The 21,490-nt window shown below is 42.9% G+C and overlaps 2 protein-coding genes and 1 non-coding gene across 3 annotated transcripts; 2 read left to right on the forward strand and 1 right to left on the reverse strand.

The window, feature by feature from the left end:
* Positions 1-54: 54 nt before the first annotated feature.
* Positions 55-5,446, reverse strand: ino80b (INO80 complex subunit B). The gene is made up of 5 exons (XM_017438246.3): positions 5,036-5,446; positions 4,449-4,632; positions 4,231-4,376; positions 3,316-3,488; positions 55-3,144 (listed from the first exon to the last, which is right to left on the reverse strand). The coding sequence occupies exons 1-5, from the start codon at positions 5,073-5,075 to the stop codon at positions 2,680-2,682; spliced, it is 1,008 nt and encodes a 335-aa protein (XP_017293735.1). The 5' UTR covers positions 5,076-5,446; the 3' UTR covers positions 55-2,679.
* trnaq-cug lies at positions 880-951 on the forward strand. The gene has a single exon. It is a non-coding gene; the product is annotated as a tRNA-Gln (tRNA).
* Positions 5,447-5,553: 107 nt separating the features above from the next.
* On the forward strand, positions 5,554-17,766 carry aadat (aminoadipate aminotransferase). Its single transcript, XM_017438226.3, has 14 exons — positions 5,554-5,975; positions 6,284-6,355; positions 7,481-7,649; positions 7,792-7,924; positions 9,210-9,284; positions 9,358-9,567; positions 9,690-9,755; positions 9,856-9,938; positions 11,637-11,733; positions 12,411-12,472; positions 12,578-12,642; positions 15,149-15,255; positions 17,278-17,379; positions 17,452-17,766. Exons 2-14 carry the CDS (start codon positions 6,289-6,291, stop codon positions 17,491-17,493), a joined length of 1,278 nt encoding a protein of 425 aa, XP_017293715.1. The 5' UTR covers positions 5,554-5,975; positions 6,284-6,288; the 3' UTR covers positions 17,494-17,766.
* The last annotated feature ends 3,724 nt before the right edge of the window (positions 17,767-21,490 follow it).

Raw genomic sequence — 21,490 nt, forward strand, 5'->3', positions numbered from 1 at the left:
TAAACAGTGATCTTGTCCACTTAGTGATAGAAGAGCTGTTTTTGAGCACAAACGTCACACTGTCCTCCAAACTAACTCCCTTACTTCTTGTAAAGTAAATTAGAACCTTGTTAATAAAGGCGGCGTACAAAAATAAACATCTATTGTTGCTGTTAATTTTATTCTTAAATACTAGTCAAAGTCATGTGGAAATCCTGATTTTTCAGTGTTGGGCCAAGCTCTGATCTGTTTAAGATCCTAACAACATCTCAGAGGAGGTAAACAACAAAAGCAGGTGTTTAAGTTAGGTAACATCTGTGGTGTGTCTCTATGTTTATCAACCTGAAATACTTTTTATTCAGTATTTTACAGTGTAGTGAAAAAAAGATTGTTTTTGGCAACTTGGGGTTTGAAGTGTTGCCGTGTCTGAGTTTTTGTGATCATATACATATCCTCTTTACTACCAGGAAAAAAAATATTGTCCAATCACAATTTAAACAAAAATTCCCTAATCTGTGTAAGGTACCAAAGCCTCACCTCTTCATATTTGGTATCATTGAAAAGCCCTAAATGTCCTCTGTAGATGGCAAAATTTGAAAAGCTGGTAGTCAGGAGGATACTACAGTAAACATTTGAACTTGTTTTATTTTTAATGTTTGATTCGGAGTAGATGGGATCCTGTTGTTCTTCTGTTTGACCAGCAGGTGGCAGCAGGCTGCGGGTCAAACAGCGGCTGTTTGTTTCCGGTTTTTATGAAGGCATTAAACGAAAGGGCAAAGCTGACCTAACTGTGTCCTCAACGATGGCTTTAAAGCAAATATTCAGCCGGAAAACACAAATGAACAACATAGAAAGAGCAGGATTATTTTTTCTCATCTCCAACGCGTGAAGCAGTCACGTGGTTCCATGGTGTAATGGTTAGCACTCTGGACTCTGAATCCAGCGATCCGAGTTCAAATCTCGGTGGGACCTGATCTTTTTGTGGTACTTTAATTAATTTTATTTAATTTCACAGTAAAAAAATAGGTGTTGAACACATCAGTGACTTCCTACATAACGTAATCTGAACGCTGGGGTGTTTGTTTGTTAAACACTACTGTGGAACTACAGTATTATAGTTTTATTGTGACTTATACTCTGTTTTGTGCTCGTTGTTGAAACAGTTTTAGGAGAAACCTCTGACCTGACAGCCAATGATGCTTTGATATTTTCATGTTTTGTCTGCAGCGAAGCAAAAACATTCATTGTTGCTTAATTTAAATATAGTTTCGTATGGAAGTTGACTCATTTTTTATATAAATGAGCATATTTTACATTAAAAATCAACAGCTTTTTATTGTTTTGAAGTATTTTACTTGATCCTAAAGTACTGTCTTTTACACATTATTGAAAAAATGTTCATGTCAATGTTCAAACCTAAATGCCTATTTTAAGGAGTTGTTGTTACTAGAAGTCATAAACACCACAAACTCAGCTTCTGTTGTACATAATTGGGTTGTTCAGAGAGACGGATGCGGGGTTCTGTGGAAAGGTTCTGAACAGTTAATATCTTACCTGTTGCAGATAGCTCACTGAACGACCTCAGTTAGGAGAAAGAGACTAAAGGATTGACGAGCTAAAGACCAAAGCAGCAGCAGCTAAAACCAAAGTGGATTGCTGCAGTCTGAAAACAGCTCTAACCTCAACAATTACGCAACTATTCATGCAAAAGCTATTTCATATTACTTTAATTTACATGGAATTCTGGGGTCATTTGCAAGAGCAAACAGCAGCGGTGAGCTTCTTTCATAATATTTCTGCTGCTGATGCTAACAGATTATGAAAACCATATAAAACTGCTTTAAATGGATATGAAGTAGCATTTGCATGAACTGCTAGAAAATGCTGAATGTTGGAACCGCTTCAAGACAGCAAACTCTGCTTTGAAAGAGGGTCCGTTTGGATTGTATCAAGCTAATGGTGCTTACTTCCAGCGGATTCAATGCAAAAGTTAATTTTGCCGTCTTAAAGCGACTCAAGCAGCAGTTCACACAAACGCTCTTTTAGAAACTGTTACAGCGCAGTCAGTTTCACATTACACTGTTCCACCGACAGAAACATGATGTTCATGCAGGAAGTGCCTCAGACATCTCAAACAACCACAGAATACCATGAAAATAACTCTATAATGTGAAACCGATGGCAGTGCAAACAGCGTTTGAATGAACTATGAAACTTTGAGGATTTCAGTGTCCTTATTTGAGGCAGCGCAACAAAACTTTCTCTGTTCAACTCAGACCTGCTGTCTTTATTCAGGGACATTTGATTTAATGTTTAATTCTTTTAAAAAAAAAATTAAAACTGCAAATTGTTCAAAAACGATGTTTGTTTGTATCGTCTGATCCCACATAGCTAAATCCGACAAAAGCTCAGGACTCAGAGGGCAGCGATCCACTTTGGTCTTAGCTGCGTTCAGACTAGCCTTTAGCTCGTCAATCCTGTCAGAATTAAGCTGTTTCGAAAAACTGAGCTCCTTCAAACAGCCATCTACAACATGTCAGATATTAACTGTTCACAACAGAAAAGCAAAATGAAAGCAACAAATAAGCCAAGCATTCTGATGAGAAGTCACTCCACACTGATCGTTCCTCAAAAGATAATTTAAGTGTAAAGTTCTCCCTGACTGTCACGGCCATGCGTCTGGAGTTTAACCAGGGCCGGTCAGGCTGCGCTCTGTACAAGCAGCAGGTTCCTCTTGTAACACTCCAGGCTGCAGAGGGGAACTCCGGTCTTAGAGCAAGAGTACTTTTTGAGGTTGGGGCAGCCACTCACACCGCAGTTCACCAGAGCCACCGGTGGAGGACGGAGAGGCGCCGGGGCCGGAGCGCAGACCCCCGAAGGAAAAGAGATGGCAATTCCCTGAGCCGAGTCGCTGTACCGGACCATGGGGCACTGGCTCAGCTTGGACCTCCTCTCCTTCAGGCTCTTGATCTTGGCCTTGCTGGTTTTTGTCAGCCTCTCTATCGTCTGGTTCTTGTTCTCCTCTGCCTTCTTGGCAGCCTGCAGGCGCCTCTTGCGGGCTCGCTCCTCCCGCTTCTGCATCATCTCTGCGGTCATCTCTTTCTCCTTGTAGCCCATGGGCAGCTCGAGCAGAGGCTGAGTCTGCTGCTTGTGGAGGAGGGCTTTCTGAAGAATGCATCAGGAGACAAACATTTGCATTCAAGGCACATTTCAAGACAGACTCAGTGTTTCCAGGTCTCTCATTAACTTATTCCCTTAAAGCATCTTGTGTTTGGCTTACAGCTGTCTCAAAACAATATTTGCACGCTTTTACCACCTCTTTCATCTTCTCCTCACCTGTCTGGCAGTGAGCAGGGACTCGTCAACCTCCTTTTTCAGCTCTCCGTTGTCGTCCAGCTCTCCCTTCTCCAGAGCGTCCAGCCACCTCTCCTCTTCATCTACAGGCGCCCCCAGCATGGAGTCCGAGTCCAGGTCTGGGAGAGGGGACGCTGCCAGGTTACTGTCTTCATCTAGCACAAACACACAGAGAGTCATCATCAACGAACAACATGAAATCACAATTTTTTATTTTACACTTATTTTTTATTCTGATGCTACAGTTTGAATGTTGACCAGGAAATAAGCTGATCAACAGCCTAATTTTGAATTATTGGCCAATAAAATGATAAATACACTCTTTGTATTGGTTCCCACTGATTTGAAAAGTGCAGTGGCACCTTTCTGACAACAACAACAAATAAATGAAAAAAGGCACTTGTCCAAAAAAGGTTTTTGTGTTTTTAAAACCCCAAATTGGTTGGAGACTATGTATACAGCATGTGAAGACTGTATCCCTTGACCTTTTAAGCTTTTAACAACATAAGTGCGTTTTATTTCAATGTTCCTAAAAGAACAGAGACAATACATTTTTTAAGTGACATTAAAAGTCAAAGTTTAAACTCACAGCTATTGTGTTTTAGATGCACAGAAAAGAGACACATCTGTAAGATTTCTATCTTTATTTAGAAACCTGTCACATCTTAGGAGGTTGTTTTTAAGCTACATTTAGGATGTTGCTTAAAGGACTGTTTCTTTATCTGACTGAGTTAATTATTTGTAATCCGTCAGATTTGTTCTCTGAACACTCATGAGGGAAATGTTTCCTAATGAAAACCAATAAGTTGACTCTTAATACACTCCTCTCCTGTTAGGTCCTCAACATGTCAGGTTCGAAACTCAAATGGCCGTAGCTTTGATAATCACACTACATACCCAGCCAGGCTCGATACTGCTCCAAAGGCACAGAGGGCTCGTCATCATCCTCGTCATCTTCGTCGTCGTCGTCCACATCATTATCAATGATCATCAGCGGTGACGGGGGACGCGCCACCCCAGGATGGACGGTGAAGGTGGGAACACTGAGACAGACGGGCGTTAACTCACTGTGCGTGCAGATCAACAAACGCTGAAACCAGGCGCGCACAGCTCACCTTTTGGTGCCGAGCGTCTGCCCTCCCAGTTTGATCTTCAGTCGAAGCTGCGGCGGTGGCGGTCGAGGGACGGGCACAGGCTCAGGCTCCGGGGCCTCGGCGAAGCTGTGGTGTTTCTTCTTGTGCTTCTTGTGTTTCTTGTGTTTTCGCTTGTGAATGCTGTGCAGGCTGGAGCTGCCTTCACCTGCAGGGGGGAGAGATGGAAACACAGAGAAGTATAAATGTTTACTGAAAAAATTAAATCAGGCTTGTTGTTAGAGATAAAGGAGCAAAGTTAGAGCAATATTTCTTCCACTTCCAGAGATGTACAAATGAAATCCAACACTTAACTTTTCTGTCCCTCAGTCTTAGATAAATAATCACACTTCTTGTGTCTCTTCTCAGTTTATTATTCTGCTTCCTACAACAGACCTGGAAGCATCTGTATCTGACTAGTTTTGGGGACTATAGAGTCAATGATCATTAAAACAGATAATGGATCAGGTGTTCCTCAAGAGCAGAAAACCGTGTATGTGGTTTAGCACAGGGTTAACAATACCTTTACCTTCAAAAGTTGAATCATTATGACATAAATATTGTCTACTTACCGAGAAACCTGGGGTGAATCATGTCTTTTCTTTTCCCCATCGAGACGGCAGAAAACAGGGAACAGTGTACGGCTCTACATGGCAACACAAATCAACCAAACCGTCATATCGATGCCAAACCGCCCCTATCCCTGCTCAGAAAAGAGAAGAAATCTAGTTTTTTAACATGTTAGCCCTTGTGTTCGCCTGTGTTGTTTCAGGTATACAAATGTAATTTTGAAAATTTTACAGTCTTAGCTAAAGCTAAACTTTATACGAGGTCGTCTGTTGACAAAAAATATGTGAAAATCGTGTGTATTTAGGCGAAGCCAGCAAATACGTTTGCATTACAAACGCTAACTGCCAATTAAGCTAAGCTAAGCTAAGCTAACAACACGAACGTTTACTTCGACGTTTTCCGGTTATTTCCGGAAGTGATTAACCGGTGTTGTACCGAAAAAAAGCACCCTACCGGCTAATCCTGCGACAGCCCTTTATAGTTTTCTAAATGAGATAACTGTATATAGGTATGTTCCTAAGGGCAGGGGAAAACGCAATCCCGTTTATTATTATTGGTTTTTATTCAAATTAAAACTGCTTTCTGAGACGGGCGTCTTTTCGCAGCCGGGGTGCTTTTTTTCGGCACAACACCTGAACGGTGTTACGTCGACGTAACACCGGCTCTCGCGCCCATTGAGTGCTGCTCTCTAACGGTCAAAAAAAAAGAGGGGAGGACAACAACAACAACAGGCGTACTTGGCTAAAAGACAACATTAGCTAAAGGGTTAACAGCTCCTATTTTCCTTCAGCATACCAGCTCCGTGAGGCGTATCTTTCTACTTTTCAGCTCGGGCAATGTAGTTCAGCCGACGGTCGCAGGTGCCGCCCGCTGCAGGTCTCTGCAGATCAAGAAATACATTAACCACAATTCTCCGGGACGAGCGAGCCGCACACGCAGAAGGTCAGTTATGTGCGGCTAAAAGTGGCCTTAATGAAGCTCTGCACAGGATTAATACCGCCTGTGATCTGTGTTTACGTACTTATTTACATTTGAGCACATCATGTTTGCTTGTGTCGGTCATATTGCCATTCATAGAGTGGTGCAATTTCAGTCTGGGTGACTAAAAAACAAACATTTATGTGCAAGCATGTCAAAGGAAACTATTATCTCGCCTTTAGCTCATTCGAGAAGACATCTTATTTATATTTTTTGTTAACCAGCGACAAAGTACAGTGGCTAATCTTTCTGACTTGATTTTAATTTGTCAGGAATCATGAACTACGCTCGGTTTCTGACAGCAGTCAGTGGAGCTCGGAAGCCCTCTGCAATCAGGCTGCTGAGTGAGTATCTGTCACAGCAAGCTCAACCAAACCTGCAGGTTGTACGTCTTCGCACACATGTGGGTGTCTGAAATCATGGTGTTGTTGAGGTCAATTTACTGGACTGAAAAGTGGAAAAGTTGTGGCATCTGATTTTGCCTTTGGGTGATTTTCTTCTCAGCCTCAGTGCTTTTAATGCAGAATCCCAGCTCTGAGACTCTTGATGTAATTTTAAACCCAAAGTTAATTGATTTAATTAGTTATTCTTTAATCAGAAACCAATTCGAAACTAGTGTTCTCTGTTTCAACGATGTGTTTATTTTTATGATCTTGAGTCACTTTTCTTTGAGGTTTGGACCATTTGACAAACCACATGTCACCTATTGTCACTTATTTACATCTGATTAACCCAAACACAAACTGAGGTTTTGTGCAAAGGCCACCTGAACAAACAGAACTAAGCGTTAAAGCTGCATATTTACTAAATGCACACAGAGACAGGCACTGACATGCTGCTAGAACAGTGCTTAATTAATATGCTACTAATGCATTCCTTATCGCCCGCCACCTTAAACGCCAAAGTTTTAAATATAGATCTTGTTTGATCTGTTAGCACTCGGAGTATTCGGAGGGGATGACTCTCAGCTACTTCCACGCCAAATTTGAGCTCATTGTCTGTGAAATTAGCTGAGTTACAGCCATTTTTGTGTTTGCTGAGGTCGATTAGCTGTGGCGTCCATCTTTAACTGCATTGGCTCCAACTGTTACCTTGTTGTAGATGCACATCCAACGATTACTGTCTGAGAGTTTTAATAAAATGTGTCCAGTGGTTCATGAGATATTTTGCAGAGATATTTTTCATTTCCAAGAAACATCTAAAAGGTTTTTATTTTTACAATTCATAAACGTAGCACTTAGAGCAAATTTACTTTCAGAAAACCACTGAAAACAAGTTTATTTATGAATGTATTTTTGAACGCTGTAAAAATGTGGTGTTTTTAAAATGTATGCGCAGAGTCGTTCGGGCTCTAAAATGTTTTCTCTAGATTCTCAAAGACGAGGATTATTTTGTAATCTTCGTCATCACACCTGCGTGTATAACATGAACTGACTCTTCGGCCTCTTTCTCCCGTCTCCCGAGTGAAGCTGAGCTGCAGCAGCGCTCGCCTCCCTCCCTGATCTCTCTGGCAGGCGGAGCCCCCAACCCGAGCACCTTCCCCTTCCAGTCGGCATCCATCCAGGTGAAGAACGGCCAAACGGTCACCTTCGACGAGGCGACGATGATGAGGGCCCTGCAGTATTCGGCCTCTAATGGGTGAGTGATCAAGACAGGATTTAGGTTTAAAATAATCAGGAAAGTCCTCACTGTTCTTTTGCTTTGAGCTGACTGTTAATCAGTACAGCCTTTCAGCAGAGGAACAGCAGATTATTAACGTTAATGTTTCCACTCACGTTAGCATCCCCGAGCTGCTGGCGTGGATGAAGAAGCTGCAGAAGGACCTCCACAACCCGCCGACCGCCACTTACACCCCTGAGAACGGTCAGATGGACATGTGTGTGACGACCGGGAGCCAGGAGGGGCTCTGCAAAGTAACACCAGCACCTCCAAAAGCATGAATACAAATGCTTGAATAATAGCTCTGACTCTTGAATTTAGTTGTTTTATTTTATATTTTCCTTTCGATCAACATCTGAAACAACCAGTTCACTTCTGTGTTGGCTTTTGGTCACAGATTTTCTTTAACAAAATTAAATATGAAAGTTAATCTGAAGTCCAAACACCTTCTGAAGAAAAAAGTGTTTAATTGTTAATTGTGTTGCTTTTATTTGTACGTCACGCACAGCGACATAAAAAAAAGAGATGGACAAAGCATCTCCACCTCCTTCTGTTGTACAAAAGTGAAGCCAAAATATCCAGTATGTTTGAAGCCCGACTATGCACACTCCAGATGACACACATTTAAAGTGTGTGCTACAGGGATCAAAACATAATTACAACAAAATTAGTTTGCAAAATAAATATTTTAACACACAGCAGCAAGAGAAGAACTGTGATTCAAGAGAAGCCAACAGCTGGAAAAACATATCTGAGATGTATTTTTATGATGATTAGTTTCAGGCCAGGCAGCATGGTGATGCAGAGGTTAATGCTACTGCTTCACAGCAGGAAGGTCGCAGGTTCACCTCCCGTCCTTTCTGGGTGGAGTTTACATGTTCTCCCTGTGCTCACGGGGGTTTACTCCGGTTTCCTCCCACAGACCAAAACCATGCATGTTAGGGTTATTGGTAACTCTTCAAATGTCCCTAGGTGAGAATGAGAGTGAATGGTTGTTTGTCTTTACGTGTCCCTGTGATGGACTGGAGACCTGTCCAGGGTGTCCCCCGCCTCTCACACAGTGACTGCTGGAGATAAACACCAGCTACCTGAGACCTGGGGAGGAAAAAGTAGGTAAAGAAAGTGGATGGATGTTTGATTGGTTGGTTGGTTGTAGGCTACATAGCCCAGCCCTGCCACAGATAAGTGTTCTGCCTGTTTAAATGTGACTAAAGTTGTCAATACTCGGTCCAAACGGGTCTGAATCTACAAACAAAACATCTGAGAACTACATTTTTTAAATCTTTTCACCAGAAAAAAAAAATCAACAGCTAAATGAAAAACATCCTGAATCCTGAAAAACCATCATTTGGATCTCTCTCTCTCTCTGTTGTGTCAATGAATTGAGGTCAGTGTATGAAAGTACAGTAAAGCATTTATTTAGATTGTTTTCTGAGCAGCAAAAGAAATAAAATTTGCTGTTTAAAGACTTTAAAGATCTTCTCCTTCCAGGCTTTGTATGAGGTTATCGCCTAACTTACATGATTTTTGTTTTTCTAGGTGTTCGAGATGCTGGTTAGTCCCGGAGACAACGTTCTCCTGGATGCTCCCACGTACCCGGGCACGCTCGCAGCTGTGAGTTCTTTTCTTCATCGTATCTCACACACACACACTGTGAGTGTGTAACTGCTCCTCTCTGCCTCTGCAGCTCCGGCCTCTTGGGTGTAACCTAATCAACGTCCCTAGCGATCATCACGGCATGGTCCCCGCAGCCCTGAAAAAGGTCCTGTCTCGCTGGGACCCGTCAGAGGTCCACAAGCCCAGCAGCACCGCCCCCAAGTTCCTCTACACCATCCCAAACGGAGGAAACCCCAGCGGGGCCTCCATGACGGCTGACAGGAAGAAGGAAGTGTACGAGGTCTGAAACGTCTTCAAAGTTCCGCGAACATGTCAGAGATGTGCAGATTATTAAAAAAGAAATTTAATTTTTGTAGAAAATGTTCAGTTTCTGTTTCTAAAAGCGATAACGTTGACACTTAGCTGGCCCGGCTGTACGACCTGCTCATCATCGAGGACGACCCGTACTACTTCCTGCAGTTTGAAAAGGTGCACACAGCTCAGCCCCCTCTCAGCCTGGAAGTTATGGATTAAGAACTAAGAACGAGTGAAATATTCCTCTCTTCGTCCGCTTTTCTCCTCATGTCAGCCGTGGGCTCCGACGTTTCTGTCTCTGGATGTTGACGGGCGGATCATCAGGACGGACTCCTTCTCCAAGATCCTGTCTTCAGGGTGAGTATCCGAATCGTTGTGTCTGTGCCAGTTACCGTTTAACTGATGTGCCTCGACAACTCTGGACCTGACCGCAGAAGGCTGGTGGCTTTCATTTCCACCAAAGAAGAAGGTTAACCTTCACAGCAGGAAAAGAAAGCCACCAGTCTTCTACACAACAAGTATTTAAATGAATTGTCATTTCAAGGCTCTAATATTTAGTTTAACCATAGTTAGTGACATGTTGAATGGCAGCATTGAAGTAAGACAGTAAATTGAAATTTAAGAGAGAGAGAGAGAGCCAGTTGAGGTGGTTCGGGCATCTGGTCAGGATGTCCCCTGGATCCCTCCCTATGGAGGTGTTCTAGGCATGTCCAACTGGGAGGAGACTCTGGGGGAGACCCAGGATGTGCTGGAGAGACTATTGCCCCTTTTTTTACCGGCTCTGAAGGTCCCGACTTCACTCTACTTGGCTTGCTTTGCACGCGTTTCCACCGGCATTTTTTTGGCCGGTCCCTGCTTTCATGGGTGGCACAAGCTTCGCTCCTGTTCACTCATTGGTCGTGGGTGTGACCAGATGCAAGCATGAACAGCGAACGTAGGAATATAAACAACAGCGTTAGCTTATCCTGCAACGTTTATGCCGTCGGTCCCCCTGCTGAACGCGCTGTAAAGCCTGAAATGTCCGGCAGATAACAGCTGTCCTACTCCACGCAACAATCCCGGCATCCAGAGCATTTCTTCCACTGCGCCTCTCTTCCTGAAGTCTCAGGAGAATCCCCATAAGTTTAAAAAACAGCAACAACACAGAGCCAACATTGTCCATCCGTTGTTTCCACAAATGGCGCCAAGTTTCGGTAGCGCACACTCCCCCCAGAGTAGAGTACAGTAGAGTGGTACTTCTGAAATAGAGCCAGCCATATGTCTCTCAGCTGGACTGGGAACGCCTTGGAACCCTCCTGGAAGAGCTGGAAGAGGTGGCTGTGGACAGAGATGTCTGGGCCTCCCTGCTCAAGCTGCTGCCCCCACGACCCGACTCTGGACTAAGTGGTAGATAATGGACGGAGGAATAATGTCGCAATCAAATGTTTTCCTAATGTCGCACAGTCCTGACTCAAAGGAATCATCTCAGATGTGAGCTGTGTGTGCTGTGTTTGCCAAGAGAAGACAAACAAAATGTTATGTACATTATAACATGCCATTAATACTTTTGCACTTGAAGGCCGCTCACATGGAAACAGCGTTTGGTGACTGCGCAAAAGGTTTTCTACAATTGTTTTAGCCTTGTGTTCACACAGAAAAAGCATTTCAGAAATTCCAAAGCTGTATTTTTACAAACAGGTTTGAGAGAGAAAATAAAATCGTAGGTAGAGGCATAAAATGTTCAGCTGCAGGCAGCCAGTTGAATGTCTGAATAAAGTTAGATTAAAAACTTGTGATAGATGATCTGAGTCCTCACACTCGTCTTTGTCAGGCACAGTTAGTGTTGATTGTTCGCAGCGTTTTTCCAATTAACCTTCCTGTTTCTCTGAAATCCCGTGTGTGAGGTCCACAGAGCGTTAAATCTGCAGAAACCAGTGAAGTTGTGTTTAATCTGTTCATCATCAGATTGAAGACAGAAGTTAATGTTTTACTTTGAGTGTTGTTCACGGCGAAAGCCGAGCTTTTTGTTTCTGTCTTTGATCACTGGCCTGTGTGTGTGTGTGTGTGTGTTTTAAGCCTGAGGATAGGTTTCGTGACCGGTCCCAAACCGCTGGTGGACAGAATCGTGCTGCACATCCAGGCCTCCACGATGCACACCAGCACCTTCACACAAGTGAGAAAAGCTTTCATTTCACCCCTCAGCTTGTCTGTGTGCTCAAATCAGTGTTTTCCATCACTTTAGGAGCAGTTTCCTTCTTTTTGTTGGGGTTGGAATCTTATGTAAAAAAAGTATAGTTGCACAATAAATTGCAATCTCATGTTTTTACTCAATCGTGCAGCTCTGCTAAAGAAGGGACTATCAACACCTTACAAATCCTTGTGCTGCAGGAATCAAAGAGCCTCATTCTGCAGCGTGTTTTTTACAGACTTTAATAACAGCACCGAAGCAGAACAGCATCATCCCAGACTTACTCCAGTCTCTGTTGCTCTGCAGCTGTAGCCAGAAATAATCTAACTAATCGGAGACGAGCCGCGAGCTGTCACACCACACACAGACACGGCGGGAAAAGGTTTGCTAATTTGTGGGAAAGCAGCAGCTGCCTAGGAGGTGTCGTTCGGAGCCGAGCACTAATTAGGAAAAAGGCTTCAGCCTGTTTGGGCAAAAAGATTTGCCTTTCTCTTCTTTGACGCAAACAGAAACATAAAGAGTCTCAGTGTCTCTAACTGCACTGTGAGGGGAAAAAAAAGGATTCAAAGGTTTATTTCACTGCATTTTTCAATAATTTGGTCCCGCATGCAGCAGTGCAGAGCGGTGCCATCATTCAAGCATAATCTCTGCCTTCCTTTCAGCTCATGGTGTCTCAGCTGCTGCACACCTGGGGACCAGAGGGCTTCCTCCAGCACATAGACAGGTACCACCCTTCCTGCACGACCGGTTTGTCCGGGTCAGGATTAAAGTGACGCCTGCAGTTAATGAGTCAAAACCCTTGTCCCACTTGTTCCCTCTGTCCTCGCAGGGTGATCGGGTTTTACAGGAAACAGCGTGACGCCATGATCAGCTCCGCAGACAAGTGGCTCAAAGGTCAGTGAGCTGACGGACGGTAAAACCAGACACCCATCAATAGGCTACCAGAACGGTTTTATTAAAGTGTTAAAGCCATCACCGTGAGATTTTGCTCTGTGCAATACAATCACACACATGTTTTACTCTAACAGATGTTCATTGAAGTAAGCCTCTTAGTTTAATTTTTATTGTTAGAAATAGATCTTTTCTTTTGTTTGTTTCTGAAAACTTCTACCTGATGTTTATGGAAGGAGAAACTCACCATTTACTGCTCGTATGCTTGACAAACTCACTATTGATCTGAGACTTAAGGCACGAAATAATCTATATTTTTATGTCAAAAGACTAATAGTTGCACAAAAGTCACTTCATATTAGTGCAGTAAAGATTTAATTGTGACATGAAGCTGTTGCAAAGTGATCTCACTGTGTTAGAGGGAGGTGAAAGCACAGCACGATAAAGGAAAAACCACACACTGCGTTTGTCACTTTCAGACATTTTATGTTGCGTTTGTTATTGTCGTGATGAACACATGACATCCCCGTGCCGTGCAGATGTTTGACCCCAAAAAAAAACAAAACAAAAATAAATCCTCAAATTTGCAGTGAATAACAGCAGGGAGGAGCCAGATGCTGCCACAGATGAAGTCCCTGCAGAGGTGGCTGCGTTTGCTGGTTCGGATGAAGCAAGTGTTGAGAAAGTCTAACAGAAAACATCTTCATGGTGAAACACGACTCATCCAAACTAATTCAAACCTTAAACTGTATTTCCACAGACTCAGTGATTCTTTTGTATCGATGCCATCGAAGACATGATTACATCGTTATAACAAAAGACTCAGTCTTCATTTGTATAATGTTAAAGTCTTTTTGTACGCCTAATGGTATGAGTTCGATACAACAGGAAGAAGAAATGCTGAATTCTTGATTTTATTTTATTTTTGAACAGACTAACCGTCCTCGAAGCAGAGACAGAAAAACAAACCGCCCTTGTTCAGCTGTGTAGGATTTGTCACCTTGTGACTTCGTCATGAAACAAAAAGCCACATTATTTTTATTTTTTCATTCTATGTGAACTTTAAACAGTGTCCATGTGGCAAACGAAAAGTTTATTAAGCTCCAGAAGTGTGTCTCTATCTCGTTGGTTTAGAGAATATCGCAAGAAACATATAAAGCAAAAGAAAAAAAACAAAGGTTTGCTTCGAGTAATTTGATCTGAACTTGATGCAAAATAAGACCAAAACAAACATTTCCCTAATGTGAAAATACAAAATGAATAAAATGTTAAACACTAACATCTACCTTCTCAGCTAGTTGAGTAATAGTGTGGGGAAATAATGCTTGATGTCAGGGAAATTCACAAACGTATAGTTGTGTCAGAGCGCTGATTATATGACACAACTGCCTGCCATACGGCACATCTCTGCTGCAGTCTTATGTGATGACTCTGAGCTTTTCCACACAGTTGATTTGAAACAAAAAGGCAGGACTCTTCAGCTTCTGCCTGTTTTTTCTGAACCAGTCGTTCATGTTGTGTTCGACGCTGAGCGTTTAGCATCTTCCTCCGCTTCGTTTCTGTCGTAGCAAAATGCATTGAAATGCAACGTGCATCCACAGTGGCGATCATGGGCCCAACGTCTGTGCTGCCATGAATCAATACGAATATATGAACAATTACACTCCGAAGAAACAGGTCTGTTCTGAATTGACGAGCTAATGGCTAGTCTGAGCAGAGCCAAGACCAAAGTGGATTGATGTCGTCTTAAAAACAAAAATTTCACAGCAGTTCATGATAACACTATTTTATAAACTTTTACATTGCTGTCGTTTGCATTACTCTGTTACTGACATGGAATTCTGTGGTTATTTGCAAACACCAATAGCAGCAGCAGCTGGCTGTAGCACTTGTGATGCAGGCTGGGGCAGGACTTGAAGAAATATAATAACAAAACTGCACGTTAAAATCTCTGAACTGTCTCTTCATTATCTTTCCAGGTTTTGCGTTACCAAGACAAAGCAGGTCGGTCCGATCAGGATCTTATGCTGGCTTCTCCCCGGTTGGTTTTAGCTGTAGTTAATGTTTTAACATCCATAATAACATATTATAGCAGAACTAAATATCATTTTACTCCAGACTTTAACAAAAAAACCTGCCTTTACCACCTTTCGTAAGTGCTATTAGTTTGGTCGTTTTGGTCGACTCTTTCTTGATGTAAACGGCAGCAGGCGTGTGGTTCATCGAATCGCCTGCTGAATATTTTCTGAACGTGTCGGCCCATTTCCAGATCGCTGTCGCGGCTGTCCTCCCACATCCTTCTTCATAACTAACAATCACGCTTCAGCAGCGCACTCACCGGGCAGGAAGAAATCTGGATGAATCACTGTTGACAGATAATAAACCCGCTCATGGAAAGAGTCATCTCTTTTTAGTTCATTGAAGGGATTTGCGCTGTAGGAAGGAATGTATTTATAGTTCATCAGAAAAGGACAGCCCGAGACTCCTTTTGCTTCTGATTTGTGTGCAGATGTGGCCGAGTGGCACGCTCCGTCAGCTGGCATGTTCCTGTGGATGAAACTGAAGGGCGTAGCCGACACCCAGCAGCTCATTATGGAGAGAGCCTTGGAGAAAGAGGTTAGCAACGCACAGCTCAGCCTTACTGTCGTCTCATTAAACCCTCCACACAGGATTCAACTAAGACCACCCACCTGCTGCACTCTAACTCTCTGACTGCAGGCACCTCAGACGTATCTCTGTGTGTGGAAATGTGTTGCACCAGGGCTCAGCAGAGCGTAGGATGGTGCATGTGAGGCAGCCGGTGTTCACACCGCAAGCTTTTCCCTCCCACGCACACAGAGGATTTGTAAAACCCTGCCGAACAATGGCTGATTGGCCGTGTTTAACAACGAGTGGGTGCAGTCAGGCTTTTCCCGAGGACTTGTCTCATGAGTGGCTAAAGCCCTCACACCGCAAATATTAAACACATCATGTTGTACAGCAGCAATTCTGAAAAAGCTGGGACGTTGTGTAAAATGTGAATAAAAACAGAATGCAGTGATCTGCAGATCTCATAAACCCACATTCTATTCACAGTGGAACGCAGTAAACATGTTTAAACCAAGAAATTGTGCCACTGTTTGAAGAAAAAAAGTAATTTCAGTAAATGGTCTGCACTTGAAAAGAGTGTTCAAGGACCCCAAAGCTCTTCACACTACAATCAGTCATTCACTCATCCACACCCTGATGGTGGTCAGCTACATTGGAGCCACAGCTGCCCTGGGGCGGGCTGACAGAAGTGAGGTTGCCATCACACCGGCACCACCGAACCCTCTGACCACCACCAGTAGGCAAGGCAGGTGAAGAGTCCTGCCAAAGGACACAACGGCTGAGACTGATGGGGCGGGGGTTTAAACCAGAAACACTCCAGTTACAGGACTAACCCTTACCTCCTGAGCCACTGCCACCCTACTTGATGGAAGCAACACTTCTCAAAAAACTTGGGACAGGGGCAACAAAAGGCTGTAAAAGTTAGTGGTAGTTATAGGTTAATTGTCAGAAGGTCAGTAAGAAGACAAGGGTCTAAAAAGAGCATTTTAAAGAGACTGAATCTCTCAGAAGTAAAAATAGGCAGAAGCTCAGCAGTCTGTGGAAAACTGTGTCTAAAAAAAGTCAAACAATTTCAGAATAATGTTCAACAACGGTAAATTGAGAAGACTTTGACTATCCCATCATCTACAGTTCATAATACGATCAAAAGATTTCAAGAGTCTGCAGAAATCTCTGAGCTCAAAGGACAAAAGGCTGAAAGTCAATATTGCCTGTTGTCAGCACACAGGTCAAAAGCCTGCCTCTCTGATGGTATGGGGGTGCATTAGTGTTTCTGGCATGGACTGCTTACACATCTGGAAAGACTCCATTAATGCAGACACATATTCACAGGTTTTAGACCAACATCTTGTCCCATCCAGTTGACTTTTTCAGGGAAGACCTTGCATACTTAGGCAAGACAACATTAAACCTCTGACTGCCTCCATCACAGCAGCAGAGCTTCAGAGACGAGTCCAGGAGCTGAACTCAGCTGCCTGCAGTCCACACCTCAACAACTGAGAACATCAAGACACCAAACAATCCAACAAAGAGCCAGGACGGCTGAGCAGCTGGAATCCTCCATCAGAGCAGAATGGGACAACGTTCCTCCAAAACCTCCAGCTGCTGCTCTCCTCAGGTCCAGATGTTCACAGACTGATGGTAGAAGAAGAAGGAAACATGGTCCTGTCCAAACCCTTTTTTTTTAGATGTATGCAGTGTTGATGTGCCATAAAATTCCAAATTACCTTATTAAAAGAAATGGTCCAGTTTCACACCATTTAACATTGGATATGTTTACCATATTCCATTGTGAACAAAATATGGGTTTATGAAATTTGCAAATCATTGCCTTCTGTTTTATTGACATTTTACACAACATGCCAGCTTTTTCAGAATTGGGGTTGGGATTAAACAGAGGTACTGATGCTGGAAGTTGACCTCTGAACCGCAAGTATCCAGCATCAGGCTTCATTCTTCTCCAGTTTTAGAGCTGTGATACTTTAAATGTTATTGGTGGTTGTAAGGTTGCTGTTTAGTGTGTAAAGATGTGTTTGTGTACATTAAAAGGTGCTGTTGGTTCCCGGTGGTGTGTTCATGATCGACAGCAGCGAGCCGTGTCCATACGTCAGAGCGGCCTTTTCCCAGTCCACACCGGAGCAGATGGATGAGGTTTGTGCACAAATATTAACACAAAAACACAAACAGGCAAACTGACCGTCGCCTTTGTACTTCTGTCTGCAGGCCTTCAGAAGACTCTCTCTGCTCATCAAAGACGCTCTGTGATAAGAGTTTAATCTTTCTCAGGAGCAGATTAGGTACTTTTTACTTTATTCTCTGTGGTAATTGTTACATTAATCTAAAGGTGTGACCGCACACTAGATTTTAACCAAAGATTTAAAAAAGGATCAGTGATTTTTATTCACGTTTATTTGAATGTATAGATAAAAAAAGAGTAGCAAAGACATACAAAAAAAATCAACATTTTGTAACTGTATAGCTCCACCTTCACAGTGAATGTCTTTATGTACAAAAAAGTAAAGAAACTTTTTTAAATCACTGAGTCTTTCTCTGATGTTAAACTGAGAACAACGGGACAGCTGACTCAGTCAGACGTTTACAGATCTAAGGGGTGAATTCAAACATCCAGTGAAAAAGAGATGTTTTTAATAATCTGTCCCCTGAACAAAGAAACGATCAGCCATAGGGCTTGTTTGACACGTCTGCGTCCTGAAATCATATTTGTGTAGGAAGTTCTACAAGCAGTGCCCCGCCGCTGAGTGTCTTGAATGGTGAATGTTGCAGATATTTATGACAAACACATGAAACTGACACTTTCACAGGGAGAACGTTGTGGGTTTTTGGGGTATACCGAGACATACTATTGCTGTAATCTTGGGCATACAGATATACGTCTTTTAGTGTTAATATTGTTTGATTTCAAGAACTAAAGCACCAAGAGAGACACTCTAACAGGCCGATGGTGTTTAGCTGCACGGACATGTTCATAAGTGTTTTGGATCGGCTAAAACAAAGTTTAGAGAAAGTTTCAGAAGGGATGAAGCCTTAAATGACATCTTTGTTGAGAAAGATTTGGAAGGAGAACCTATATGCCTTATGGTGGTGATAGTTCACTGTCCGAGCGGCGCAGAGGGACGTATCCTGGTGAGAGGAGGGAGCAATTTTATCCTCCACCAGGCACAGTGGCAGAGTCAGAGGGTGGCCAATGGTGGCCTTGGCCAACATAAATTAATTTTTGGCCACCTCAGTCATTTGGGAAAACTTTTCTTTTTACCCAATTTTCAATAGCAACCTTACTTATGCCTAGACACATCCACACACCAAAATGGAAGTCGGTACCTCACTTATTTTTAAAGTTCTTCAGCTCACAAGATGAACCGAACAGACGGACGGAGGGTATTTCCAAGTTCCCCTCTTCGCGTTGTGACAGAGCCAACAGGGCGTCAGATTTAATTTCATTCTCTGATTTCTGATCAGCCTCTTGTTGCCAGGCTTGGGCACGTTATCTGAACAGCAACCTGAGCTGATTCCACCGGGAGGGTCAATTGTCACGGCATCGATTCCCAGTGAGCCTGAGCTAAAGTCTGGTCTGGGAGCAGGTAAGAGGAGCTGACAACTGTGGCGAGCGTCTATTCAGCCCAGTTTGATGGAAACCCGCTGCTAACAAGCAGTTTTTATCCAGCTGTGTTGGCTTTAGTCCCACGCTTGAAACGCAGCGGGACTAATAAAAGATATTAGAGCATAAGTGCATTAAAATGTTGAACACTTGTTGTTCTTGTTGAAATTACTGGCATGCAGACTGGAGGGAACCAGCACAAATATGGAGTGTGTACTCAGAAACGAGAGCATTATGGAAAGTAGATCAATCTCTTTGGTCCTGATAGGTTGTAACGTTTTGTCATTGCACTCAAAGCTCTAACATTTGACTGATCCTTAATTTAAATTCTCACCAGTCTGTGAGAAACTGTCAAAAATAGTGGGACATTTGCAGAATGTTGTTCAACAAAACACTGGGAAAACACTGCATCATCGAGTTTCTGTTTTCATTTACATTTTCCACAACATCCTACCTGTGCTGGAGCTGAGGGTTGTAATTGTTCATAAGTTTTCCACAAAACGCCACTCAAAAAAAGCTGAACTATCCTTTTACGTTTTATGGATGTGTAATGTGTGTCTGTAGTTTTGTAAATGAAACCCTAGGTAAGAGTAAATAAAAATGTTTTTGGTTTTTTTGCATGTTTTACAGACTGTTTTAACCCAGCATCAAAAGACCTTACTCTAACTCATAATGGTGCTAATAAATCAGCCGTTAAGCTTTGGAAAAATAACACCAAAAGCAACACGATGAGTCTTGTTTTCATCTTGATTTAAAAGCCTGCGCGAGCGACGATCAGACAGCAGTCTGTGCCGAGAACAACCGGCTCCATCTGTTTGCTTCTCCTTTGCTCAGACTTTCTCCCCGCTGTGCTCAGATGTGGCTCTTTGGGCTTGAGACCGACGGCGCTCTCTGAAGGGGTTCGTGCCTCTTCATCTGTGAAGGAGGGTACGGTCAGGGAGGTGGAGCGGTAATAAGGTTCTTACAGAACGTGCATCTGTGGTGGAGAGAGTAGCCAATCCTCAAGTAAAACCTTAAAGGGGAAATCAAATAAAATTTTAAAATAACAAGTTTTCATGTTTTTCTTTTAGTTAAACACGATCATAAAACCCTCCAGTGCTCCGTTTATCTGATTTCAAACTTTAATGACTTGTTTCTAGAGGATGTTAGTATTATGTCAGAATTCTGAGGCGAGATGATTGTGTGGGCGGAGTCACCTCCCTGGTTGGTGACGTAGGAGGCGGGGCCAGCTGCTGCAGACCTCTGTAGGACACTGAGGAGGTTAATGTCTCAGTGTTTATCAGGGAACATGAAAAATGGTCTGGAGTGATGCTGTCGGGAACCGGAGCCCCACATTTCACCAGAAGAACCCGAGAGGTTTACAGTGAGGTCACACAGACTGCGAGGAGTTTCTCATCCAGACAGCGGGAGGAGGCCGGTGCCGTTCGACAGGTGGTGGTTCTTCTGTTGAGGTGGTTCTCTTCAAAACATTAGCTCCACAGTCAGTCAGCAGACTTTGGGTTGTAATTTTCACCAGGAGCTAAACTCCAGGCCTCGAGGGCCGCTGTCCTGGGAGTTTAAGGTTTTTCTGCCCAAACACACCTGAATCAAACGGTTTAATCACCTCCTCACCAAATCATCAAGTTCTCCAGGAGCATGGCAACAAGTCATCTATTTAAACCAGGTGTTTTAAAGCAAGAACGCATCTAAAACATGCAGGAGAGCGGCCCCCGAGGAACAGAGTTTGACACCTCTGAGCTAAACTAACCACATCCATCCAACCTTCTTGTCCTTCTTGAAGCTAAAGAACGACTCAGATGTTTGAGTTTCAGTCAGTTTACAGAATTAATTACAACAAACTGAACCATTTCACCCCCACACTGTCTGGATTTACTGTTTACTGCCTTGTTTGGCTTGCGATATGTCACACTTCTGAGGGATCATGGAAAATACCGAAGAGACCCAAGTAATCATTTTGATCTTTTATTGTTCAATTTTATATTAGTGTAAATATTTTAAAATGAGAGACTTTTATGACTTTCTTTTGATTTGTGTTAGCTTCAAAACACTTTCTTTCCTCCTTAATGAAGGTCGGCTTCCTTTGAACTACTGGAGGTAAAACCCAGTTTTGACCTCACTTGGATTGTTAACACTGAAGAAAAATCTGATTTTTTTATGACCATTTAATTGTTTTAGACGTGAACTGACAAGCAACAAAATTTCCTTTTAAATATTCAGAAGTTTGTGGAGAAAAAGGAACAGATTAAAGGAACTAATTTTCACCTGAATGCACGAAAACAAACACACACCCTTTTACAAATGGAGCGTTATGGATGGAGTTATTGAGCTTAGGTCTTGGTGCTTCATGTTGATTTTTAGACGCAGCTTCAAGGCTGTTACTTCTCCACTAACAGTCTGTATGACCCTGAATCAGTCTCTGTTTACAAGCCCTTTGGTTTTCTGTCTTTATTTTCTTCCTGGAATCGTGATGAAGTGCCGCAGTCAGCTTTTTAGATTGAATGGCTCTTAACCACATTCCATTTACGTGTTACTTTATGTTGGATCAGGCCAAGCACTGCACCACAGGATTAAATGGGCTTTAGTGAGCAGCTTTTTCAGTGAAAGGCTCAAGGCCAGCCTGAACAAATACTCCAGAGAAGTACAGAT

Source organism: Kryptolebias marmoratus, linkage group LG7 (assembly GCF_001649575.2).
Source record: "Kryptolebias marmoratus isolate JLee-2015 linkage group LG7, ASM164957v2, whole genome shotgun sequence".
In the NCBI taxonomy this organism is placed as follows: Eukaryota; Metazoa; Chordata; class Actinopteri; order Cyprinodontiformes; family Rivulidae; genus Kryptolebias; species Kryptolebias marmoratus.